Source organism: Octopus bimaculoides, chromosome 7 (genome assembly GCF_001194135.2).
Source record: "Octopus bimaculoides isolate UCB-OBI-ISO-001 chromosome 7, ASM119413v2, whole genome shotgun sequence".
Classification (NCBI taxonomy): domain Eukaryota; kingdom Metazoa; phylum Mollusca; class Cephalopoda; order Octopoda; family Octopodidae; genus Octopus; species Octopus bimaculoides.
The window spans coordinates 10,091,400-10,104,067 of NC_068987.1; the positions used below are offsets into that span (position 1 = coordinate 10,091,400).

Genomic DNA, 12,668 nt, shown 5'->3' on the forward strand with positions numbered 1-12,668 from the left:
ACACACACACACACACACACACACACACACACATATATATATATATATATATATGTAGAGAGAGAGACGTGTGACGTGTCTTTGTTTTTGCCCCAGTAACCGCCGATATTAGTTTGTTTACCTCCCCAAAACTAGCAGTGCAGCAAAATTGAACTATAGAATAAGTAGCAGATTTACGAAATAAGTATTAGGGTCAGAATGTTTGGCTAAATCCTTCAAAACGGTGTTCCGGAGTAGTCAGAGTCCTATGAGTGAAACAAGTAAAAAATAAAAACAGATGAAGGACATTTGCATGATGTTCATTTCAAATTTAGGCACAAAGCCAGGAATTTCGGGGCTGGAGGCGTAAGTCGATTAAATCAATCCCCAGTGTTCAACTGGTACTTATTTTATTAACTGTGAAAGGATGAAGAACAAAGTCAACCTCAGCGGAATTTGAACTCAGAACGTAAGGAATGACAAAATACCGCTAAGCATTTTGACCGATGTGCAAACGATTCTGCCAGCTCTCCGCCTAAGATATTTGTATCTCATTAGCGCAGTTTTAACCGATCACTATATGCCGCTTTTCCACACATACTTAATTTTCTTTAGATTCGATCACACTAATTGGCAGGCATTTTGCAGCTAACAGTGTTGACAGTTTTATATTTCTAAGCAAAAACAAAAGCCACGATAGAAAAAAACAGCAATAAACACTTTCTGTCACGGATATGAAAATCTACCGAATCAAAATACTTTAAAACGTATCATGTGATTATATTTGAGACCAAATGTGATATCATTCATATTTACTATAATTTTAATGAGCTTCAATAACAATATAAAACTGTCCATTTTAAGACGCAATGTCGTAAACACTTTTTCTCTCCTAATATATTTACGAGTAAATTGCTGTGGAATGTTTATAGCGTTTAACTTATCACCTGACAAGCGAAATAATTGTTTTGCTAGTCGATCATGCCGAATAAACATCTTGTTGGTGTTCTTGGTGGATTTAGTTAAGCGGAAATAGTTACTAAAACAGCAAGGGGGAACAATTCCTAATTATATAAAATACGGGGTGATTATGTCGACCGACATGCATCAAGATAGCTGCATGTATCTAAAAACAATGAGCCACTGCATTCACAGCGCCGGCTGTAACGTTATTTGGGTATACATACATACGTACATACATGTGTATATATATATATATATATATATATATATATATATATATATATATATATATATATATATATATATATATATATATATATACGTATATATATATATATATACGTATATATATATATACGTATATATACATATATACATATATATGCATGTATAATTATATATATATATATATATATACATATATACGAATATATACATATATATACATATATATATATATACATATATATATACGTGCATATATATATACGTACATACATGGATATGTACAATTACATTAGGGACTTCTTTTAGGTTTAATGTCTCATTTAAGAGAGCACGTTGGATGTAAATTTTAAAAAGCTTGGCAGCCAATCTCTTAGCATACACTGTCATCCGAAACTATAAACGGAAAAAATAAAAAGGCGGAAATTTGGGATTTAAAGACAAGTGCCGGATAGAGCGATTATTTGATAAAGCGTTATGATTTAATACTTTGGTTAGAAACGAACATTCCACAAAACTCTGTCCGCTTGTCTTGATGTTAGCATTTCACCAATCTGTTATCAGAAATTGGCAGAATGAGAGCTTTTCAGAGAAGGATGAAACAGCTTTTAATCTTGACATGACAGAAAAACTAACTGCCAAACACGTAGGAGAGAAAACACCACTGGTTAAAAATGCTGGACATAACAAATGCCAGTTAAATTTACTGTTTTGGGGGGATTTTTTTGTACAGCAGATGGTATCAAGTTTAATCTGATGACTGATTTTTACGATAAAAACAAGGGCAAAAGAGAAATTTCAAAAGTGAATTATTATGCCAGTGTATCACAAGCCGTGATGAATGTCGATGTAATACAATGGATAAAGGAAGTTTGGAATTTACAGCCTGGTGGACTGCGTAAGGAAAAAATGTTTGCTTGCCTCGGATCACACACGAGATGAAGAATGTTGTGGATAATATTCGATCAAAAATCTCATACACAGTGGTAATTGATGGATTTATAAATGTTTCATAACCATTATATGTCAGAATCAATAAGCATTTCATGATATAATGAAGAAAATAAGTCAGTAAAGCATTATGAAGGACATTCAAACAAGATGGGAGCCAGCACACGGGTTCCATCACTGACTTGCTGGTTTTCGAAAGGATTATTAAATTATGAAAGGAAATATAAGCTGACATCATTAACAAATCATTGGAGAATGGAGGTATTACGAAAATATTTGACGTCTCAGAAGATTCATATCTGTTACAGTATGACGATGACGCAATAGACAATTTATATATATTTACAAACAGCGATAACGAATACGATGACATCAGGAAGGTTGAGTTAAAACTGAAGAGAAACAGCAATGTAATATGGCAGAATTTTAATAAATATTTCCTCATAAAGTTGAAGATTTTACTATGTATTACAATGTTACATGTATTAAAATGATATTAACGTTGGTCTACGGCTTTGTAAGCATAAACAAAGTTTGGAATTAATTTTCATTCATCGTCTTTATCGCTTTTTCGAATATTCAAAATTGTTAACTATGCTGAATACCGTAATTAGAAATGAAAAATATAGCTATGTTATTCTGCATTGTTAAAGTGTGATTATAATGAGTATTACTAAAACGGTAAGTGTGAATATCTATGTTCTAACAGGACCAGATTTGTCTCTTAGAGACTTGATTGAACCGAAGATAATCATTTGTTTTTATATTAGTGCGATTATCAGTATGTAAACGGATGCTATCTTGCTCTTTCTCTATATCTATCTATCTATCTATCTATCTATCTAGCTGTCTGTCTGTCTGTCTGTCTGTCTAGCTATCTGTTTGTCTGTCCAGCTATCTGTCTGTTTATCTATCTGTCTATCTATCTATCTATCTATCTATCTATCTATCTATCTATCTATCTATCTATCTATCTATATCTATGATATATATATATGTGTGTGTGTGTGTGTGTGTGTGTTTGTATGTATATAATATTGCATTAAATATTAATGATATATTTTGTTGTCATATTTCATATATACCAACAATGCAATGTGTACATATTCACTGTATATACATATATGTATATAACATGTACGTTATATATATATATATATATATATATATATATAGTGAGAGACAGAAACAGAGAGAGAGCTAGTAAAGTAGATAAACAGGTAATTTGAGAAATATATGTACACGAAACGCATAAAACAGATTATAGAATAAAAAGAGAATTGTGTAAATTCTTATCTCGACACTTGTTTCAAGATAGCCAGAACTACGTAATAATTATATTTGTAGAAAATGTGCACGACATCAATGAGGCAAAGAATGAATTTCATGTCAGACAATAAAAAATTATGATTTTACATAATGAACAAATGTCTTGTACAATTTATGTCTTCAAGTAAAGATTATGCCATAAAATTGATTGAGTGAAGAGGTCTCGTTTTGGCGTAGTTTAGCGAAATTACTCCCGACAACATGAAGACGAGTTTAGGTATAGAATTAACTTGAAGGGAAACCGTAACATATAACGTTAAGGTTTTCTACCTATAGAGGCATGAGGACCATGGATGAGATTGTGTTGGTTAGCCGGAGGCCACCGAAATGTATTTCGCTCAAGGGTTGGCCAGATTACGGGTGGGTCTAGTAAATAAGATGTCGTTCACCGAAGAAGTGTACTGGAGAGTGCTAGCGGGACGAAGGGTCGGGGTAAGTTTGAAGGGTTGTTTCTCGCTGCAAGAAGTTAAAAGTTCGAGTTTGGCTTGTAATTTAGTATTGGGGCTATAGGCAAGCTTCTCAGGGAAACTGCCACTGCGGAAGGCCTGGTTATCGTTTGTAGCATGATTATCAAAGTTGTAGTCATTGGTGGACAAGTTAGAAATCCTAATAGAAATTCCTTTAACCATACTATTTAAAACATATTTAGAATGATTGGAATGGATGTTAATGTGTTGTGACGATTGGCTGGGATTATGATAAGAGCAGTAGAGGTTAGATTCTAAATCGAAATTAAAGTCCAAGAAGTAAGCTACTTTGGTTTTATTTTCAATTAAGATAAAAAGATTATAGTTTTTTAAGAACTTGTGGATGGCTTTTCAGATACACTCAATGGACGGCCTCGATGACCTCATGGTTGTAAGAAGTGCGACATCCCGTCATAGACTTCCAGAGGGGTCGGGGAAGTGCTTATTAATTTGTGATAGTAGAACAAGACCCACTAAGTCGAAAATCGGTGCAGGGTCGGAGGAGTCCATGGTCATATCAGAGTAGCTGATGGTCGAACTCCGAGACCAGTATTTGTTATTCAAAAAACGAGTGCTTTTTCGGGCCGTTAAGACAATGTTTATGTCCAACCCAGAAAGGGTGCGAATTTCCTAGCGAAAATTAAGACCTTATTTACTAGAAGACGGAATGTGGAGGCGTAATAATCAGAAATATCGAATGTGAGGAAGTATTCGATTTGTTAGAGAGAGTGTGAAACCAGGTGATGATGTCGCCAGTATTATTCCCAGGGGCAATTCTATCTTCAAATTTTACTACGGGAATAATCCTGTTTCTAATGCATTTACTTACGAGTTCGATATCAGATTTTGTGGAGTAAATAAGTCTAATGCAAGGTTTATTACAAACATTTGGATTATGGTCTTTCAGGGTGAGATAGGGAGCGTCAAAAGTTGTAAGGTTTAGCTCGATTATGTAATCCAGGGCCTCCAGGGCCTCATCTTACAATGCTTTTAATTCCTACTTAATTCTTTAGTTATGAAGCTGGTGTACATATTCATCGGGAGAGTATACAAGTACCCGATTTAGTCAGAAATACGTGCAAACGCAGGGATTTTGGGGTCCTGGAAATAATCATGGATAGATCCTTTTCGAAAGAGTTGTACTATTTCGTATATGCGTGTGTATGTGTGTGGTGTGTTTGTCCTTGAAGTGTGGCTTACTGCAGATATTCTGACTCATATACGTCTTTCAGTAGTGTAAACCAAGAGTGAATTCTAAACACGTCACTACAAATCTTAAACACGCTTCCTTTATGCAGTTCTATTACAGTCAAGTTGCTAGCTTTTAATGTGATGGAACCCCACTGTATACTGATGTTCTTTAAATACATAACAATCACATTTAAAAATAATTCGCAGAAATCGATGTGAATTATCGGTGTATCTCGTTAAGTATTTGACATTGTCAAGCAGTTTGACATTGTCAAGCAGTTTGACTGAGTTTAGTTTGATTTCTTGTTCACAATAATTGAGTTCAAAGAATGACTATAAGACACATGTAAGGTAGATATCAAACTATACAAAAACAATAACCGCGCCGAATTCCTTCTTCCAATCACAATGATCAAATAACGTATATTTGTGTGCGTATGTGTGTGTATCTATGTGCATATATATATATATATATATATATATGTGTGTGTGTGTGTGTATACATATAAATATATACGTACATATACATGTATATTCTATATATATATATACACAGACACATATATACATACATACATATATACACACATACAGATATATTTATGCGTATATATTTATATGTACAAATACACACACGCATTCAGATATATTTATACACACACATACACATACATGCACATATATACACATATATATACATTCCCAAATACACACATATATTCTTTCTAATTGAATTATTGTTGCAACTATACATTGAATCGTTATATAATTAATTCTTTATTTTCACTATTTTTCTTTTTTCTAAACGTATTTTTGTGCTGTTTTTTTTTCTTTTAATTCAATATCATAATTAATGAGATTAACATTGGCGTACAGAATAATGTCTTAACACATTAATTACTGATTCAACAAGTATTTTAAATGAATTATACATAATAAAAATCGTTTTATATTTTTTCAATGCGATGTTGACTTAATTATTCAAATTTGCATTTAAAATTTACAAATTGTTTTTTATATTAATATCACTTTTTTGTTTTGTTTTTTTGCAGGAATATTTCAAGATGGCGACCTTCCTAAACTTTTTGCTATTCGTAACTGTTTTAGCGCTCACGAAATTCTCTACTCTTTCTGCTGAATTAAATGAACTATCAAACAAACAGTCTGCTATCAAAGTAGCTCGTAGTATGATGCCTGCAAAATTTCTGGAATCGGATCTTGAAGCTTGGGACGAGAAAATCGGAGATCAGAGAAATTGGGAAGATCGCCTAAATATGAAACGAAACTGGGATGAACTCAGTAGTTGGGGCAAGCGAAGCGCATTTGACAATAACGCTATCGATAACGAATTCGGAAACAGTCTTAGGCGGGCTTTAAATAGCCATAATTTAAAATTGTCGTCGTTATTGAACGGCGCCGAATTGCAGAAAAGGTGGGATAGTTTACAAGCTTGGGGGAAAAGAAACGCAAACGGAAATGAGGCAGCATATGGCAAAAATGTTAAAAGAGATCATATGGTGAAAGCAAGTGATGGTACTTGGAAAAAGGTAGGTAGCGCTGACGGGGATAAACGTGGTAACGGCTGGGATGAAATGAATGGATGGGGTAAAAGAAACGCCGTTCAACATAAAATCAGATCCAGAAATTGGGATTCCCTTCAGGCTTGGGGCAAAAGAGAAAGTCCATCTGATGATTCCGCTTTGTATGAAAACAACCAACGGCAAAAAAGAAGTACTGGAAAGATTTTGTAAGAAGAATGATTACAAATATATATATATATATATATATATAGTTGGTAAGTAGATTTTGTACTATATTGTTTCTTTGAAGAAATTTGTGTTTTCTTACGTTAGATTTACACAATACAACACATTTATGGAGCTGTGTATTATGTAATTATTTTAGCAATTAGAGAGTGATGAAAATCATGAACGAGACCTGAGTTCAAGTTCATGACTAAATACTCTAAAATATTTTCCCTGTCCTTCATGTAAATAAATGTCCTATGATATTTAGCTATATCCTATTATATTTTCACTTCAAATCCAAACGGGCTCTTTTTTTTAAGCACTTGAAGGATGTCAAGTATCGATGAAGAACACTTGTAATATACTGGTGTATATAATCATTTGCTTTTCATATCTACATTTCTTACAAAACCCCAAAGAATTCCTCTCAACACATGGCTATGATGCTCCCCCACTACTTCTGCTTGTGATCAGAGATACACATATCGTCAGCCACCAAGGGACATGCTCAACAGGTTAAGGTCAAACAACTGACAACCAAATCTGTGGTATTGAGCATATTATTATTACTATTATTATTATCATTATCGAGGCGGCGAGTTAGCGGAATCGTTAGCACGCCCAGTAAAATTCTTAGCGGCATTTCGTCCGTCTTTACGCTCTTTTTTCAAATTCCGCTGCGGTCCACTTTGCCTTTTATACTTTTGGGATCAATAAATCAAGTACCAGTTGAGCACTGGAGCCAATGTAATCGACTAACACTTTCACCTGAAATTGCTGGGCTTGTGCCAAAATTTGAAACCATTATTATTATTATTATTATTGTTGTTGTTGTTGTTGTTGTTGTTGTTGTTGTTGTTGTTGTTGTTGTTGTTGTTGTTGTTGTTATTAATGCGGTGAGCTGGCACAATCGTTAGTACGATGGACGAAATGCTTAGCAGTATTTGGTCCGTCGCTACGTTCTGAGTTCAAATTCCACCGAGGTCGACTTTGCCTTTCCTCGTTTCAGAGTCGATAAATTAAGTTCCAGTGAAACACTGGCGTCGATGAAATCGACTTATCCCCTCCCCCAAATTTGCTCCCTCAATTATTATTATTATCATTATTATTATTATTACTATTATTATTATTATTATTATTATTATTATTATCTGGTGACTCGTTCACACATTTAAAAATTTTGCTCCGAAAATTCTTAATACTTTTGAAGGGTAAATTGAATAATTAACTTTCATTTTCGATATGATTTTTTTAAAGACTTTAAACTGTCTGCTCCGAAACGAGATTCGATAACAGTCAGTCAGTTTTAAAAAGTATTCCCCATCTTATTTCACCGACTTTCTGGAAGTCAAAAATGGCTTCTTGATGTCCATAATCCGCCACTAAAAGAAAGCATATTAAACAAAGTAAAACAGCAACCATATGAAAAAAACATATAATGACATATTGAGAAAACAAACATGGTACGACAGACGTTTTTGACAACAGCAGCAAGAACAACAGCAGCAGTCTACATGTATGGATTGTATTAAAAGAAATTATGGTGAGCATTTAACAAAACGCCATCATTCGCAGGAGTTCTTTCAGATAAAAAAATAACTGCCTATATATGGCGTATTTTGCTGAAAGAACTAAAGCTTGGCAGCATTTCTTTCTACAAGGAGTCAGTCTACTTTAATCCACCACTTAGGTGCATGAGAGGAGGATGGCAAAGTGTTTATGTTTTGCCAAAACCGCGGTTGCTTTTCTTGTTACATTCAAAACAGAGTTGGAAACGGCCTTGTTATAGATGTGAAATCTATTTTTATTGGTAGACATAGGGTGTATGGTACTATATGTTTCATTCAGCCCAAATTGTACGTGAAACACAAGGATCGCTGTCAAGATAATCTATGATAATGACAGCCTCTGGCTAGAAGTCATCTTCATGGCACAATATGAACGCACGTGGTTAATCAGTATGCAGCTGTAACTTTCCACGATATGTGATCGTGTGTGGCTGCCATTGACATGGAAGCTTCGAAAATACTGGAGTTCTCCTCTGTAGAGAATGCAAAGAGGAATGCCTTAAAACCCAGTATCCTTATCAGAAGGTTCTGCTATCACGCTTAAGAGAGTAAAAGCCATATAAAGGCTTAACAGGATAAAAAGCGACAACATCAATAAATCATAGAAGATGCTGATTCTGGCGGCATTGAGAACAAAACTGAAATCATGAAAAAAGAAAATCGGCCCTTACTTTGTCTGAACACTAAACAAGGGACTTAAGAATGCCCTCTCCCATCCTCAACCAGCGCAAAAAAAATGAGCTCAGTCCAAAACAATAGTAACAACGGTGAGAATTAAATCAACAGAAATTCACACATCATGGCAGTTTCATCCATGTGCTGATGATATTGCAGAACCACAGAAGACCGGTAGACTTGTTATTTAAAGAAAAAACGAATAAATGCCGAAATAAGAGTCATAAAAGTCAATAAAAAGTGTAAGAAGTGGTACAGCTGTTGAGAAAAGGAGACAATCTTCAATGAAAAATACATCTACTTTGGAAGAGATCTTACTTGGCGTAAAGAGGAGTACCTCTCTGGTCAGGAGGAGTTCGCTTCCTGCAAAAGCGAGCTCAAGAGAAGAGAAATACATATCGTCTCGGTTAAAATTAATCTCCAAAGCCATTCGAAAAGCCAACAAAATACTCGTATATGAAATGCTGTAGAATGGGCAGAAGTAAACGAAACCGCCATTGTCTTTATGCGACTGGAGTCAAGGGCAAACGACGAAACAGGACACTGAGATACTGAGGCTTCTCCTTTTCCAGCACGCAAGCAGCTTGAGGTTACGGGCATCCGTACCACCTCATCGCCTTACATCATGACAGAGATGGAAGGAGACAGAGGGTAAGGAAAGCCCTCAGATACCGTAAAAAAACAACAAGAAGACACAACAAGCAAAAGACGAGTAATACATAGGTGTTCCTTTTAGGAACTGATGAAGAGTTACAGTTCTTCGAAATACCAACGATAAACTGATTTCTAGAATGGCCCGAAAGAAACCAACAGAGGTTTTCTGTTGATTGACGAATAGTTATGGTCTGACTTTATAAACATCATAACTATAAACAAATATATATTTGTGTGTATGTGTGTGTATCTGTATTTGTTCCTCCGCCATCACTTGACGACCAATGCTGATGTCTTTATGTCCATGTATCTAGCAGTTCGGTAAAAGAAACCGATAGAATAAGTACTGGGCTTACAAAGAATAAGTCCCGCGTTCGATTTCTTCGACTAAAACTCCTCAAAGCGCATCTGACTGCGCTTTGAAGAGTTTTCTTACTTTCGATTAAATGTAGCTGTTTATTTCTGAAACAACCTTTTGAACCTGGAATATAAGGAAATTTAGGAACACTTGATATTGGTTTCAAATTTTGGCACAAGGCCAGCAAGTTCGTGGGAGTCAGGTAAGTCGATTACATCGACCCTACTGTTTAACTGGCACTTATTTTAACGACCTCGAAAGGATGAAATGCAAAGTCGACCTCGGCGGAATTTGAACTCAGAATGTAAAGATAGACGAGATGCCGCTAAGCATTTTGAACTGTTACACTTGATATTAACTGCAGCCAATGCAACCCTCTGTGATAGGTGACTGTCTTTTATTGCTCTAGTAAATGAAGACCGTCAGATTTCTAAAAATCTTTGTGTAAACCAGGAGATAACTGAATTCATGTTTGCAGAGAACTAGAATGATATACCTGACGAGCGTTTGTATTGTTTAGGGATGCCATATAGGTAAGCTTGATCCAAAATCCATTGAGACCTTATATATTTCGAAATATCAGAGCCATTGCTTGCATACAAGACTGTATCAATATAATCATGCTCAGATCAACAGATCGATTTTACCTCAAGGCTTTATAAAGCAGTGAGCTGGCAGAAACGCTAGCACGCCGGGCGAAATGCTTGGCGGTATTTCGTCCGTCTTTACGTTCTGAGTTCAAATTCCGCCGAGGTCGACTTTACTCTTCATCTTTTCAGGGTTGATAAATTTAATACCAGTTGCGTACTGAGGTCGATCTAATCGACTGGCACCCTCCCCCAAAATTTCGAGCCTTGTGCCTAGAGTAGTAAAGAATATAAAAAGCTTTATATAGATAGTCAGAAGTTTAAGACAGATGAATACAAATCTAATTTTTTTCTAGACAACACTTTTACACTAAGATTTGGTTATTCAACGCTAAATACATTAACTGTCAGCCAATAAATCCTTATCTATGCGAATAGATTTTGGGATTAACAAAGAAAAGGTTGAAGTACAAAGACATAACCGAATGTAAGTAGTACCTGGAAATTCAGAAAATGCTTCTAAAGATTTATTGGCTTCATAAAATACCAAGATCTGAATGCTTAAAAGGGCAACACTACCAAAGAATCTTAATCCTTTTATGCCAGCCATAAACGATATTTGTGCAAGTGGACCTCGTGTAAAAATACTGTAGATTACAAATACGAAACAAATATTAAAGAAAGAGGGATTTAAGCTTCAGAGGTGTGATGTAGCAACAAAATGGCAATATTTTATTAGCGTTCCATCTCTTATCTTTTATTATTTCAATCACTTGAAGCAGCGAGCTGGCAGAATTGTTAGCACGCTTGACAAATTGCTTAGCGGCATTTTTTTCCGTCTTCACGTTCTGAATTCAAATTGCGCCAAGGTTGACTTTGCCTTTTATCCTTTCGAGATCGATAAAATAAGTACCAGCTGAGTACGGGGGTCCATGTAATTTACTTTACTCATCCCACAAAATTGCTGGCTTTGTACCAAAATTTGAAACCTTTATTTCAGTCATTGAAAGATCGTGAACTGGCAGAATCGTTGGCACGCCGTATAAAATGTTTAGCGGCGTTTCGTCTGTTTTTACGTTGAGTAAATATTTTTAGTGAATTAAAAATGTCATCCTTTCGGATTCAGTCGTTAAAATAAGAAGTCGTTAAAATTAAATCTGGGGGTTAATGTAATCAACTTAATCCTTCCCCAAAAATGTCAGGCCCTGTGCTTATTGTAGAAAGGATCGTTTCAGTCATTGGATTGCGACCATTTTGAGATACCACCTTGAAAGGTTTAGTTGAACAAACCAAGCACAGTAATACTTTAAAATTTTAAATTCTAGTACTTATTTTACGAGTGTCTTTCGCAGGATTGTTATGTTACGGTGACGTAAATAAACCAACACAAGTTGTCAACTGGTAGAATACAAACACAAAGACACAAATCCCTGTTGACATGATAAATGAAGGAATTCCACACGGTCTCCGTCTGACAAATACATCCACAAAACATTGGATGGCCCGGACTATAACGGAAGACGTTGTCCTAGGTGCCATACACTAGGATTGAACCCGAAACAACGTGATTGCAAACCGATTTTCATAAAAGCACAGCCATGCGTACGCCGAGAGTAATGTTTGTAATTTATGATAAAATCTGTGTGTGAATGATCCGATATTTATAGTATTGTCTTTAAGTATTAAGAAAACCTATTGTGATTTTCTTGAAATGAATAAAATATTATTGTATAATATTGAAAGATATGTATTATATATATATATATATGTATATACGTGTGTGTGTGTAACGTAAAAATGCAATATTAATATATTTTTCTGTTCACTTTCAGAATTAATCAACGGAGCCAGTTTATTTCTTCCCATACAAGATGATACCAGTGCACTCTTTAGTTGAGATATATGTATGTATATATATGTACATATATTTATATAAATATATATATATATATATATATATATATATATATATA

The 12,668-nt window shown here is 34.9% G+C and overlaps 1 protein-coding gene across 1 annotated transcript in view; it reads left to right on the plus strand.

Moving 5' to 3' along the window:
• LOC106873140 (uncharacterized) overlaps nt 1–6,900 on the plus strand; it is a 61,303-nt gene extending 54,403 nt beyond the window's left edge. Inside the window, exon 2 of the mRNA XM_014920367.2 lies at nt 6,158–6,900. Coding sequence (XP_014775853.1) covers nt 6,170–6,856 — 687 coding nt within the window. The 5' untranslated portion in view covers nt 6,158–6,169 and the 3' untranslated portion in view covers nt 6,857–6,900. The remainder of the gene's footprint in view (nt 1–6,157) is intronic.
• The last annotated feature ends 5,768 nt before the right edge of the window (nt 6,901–12,668 follow it).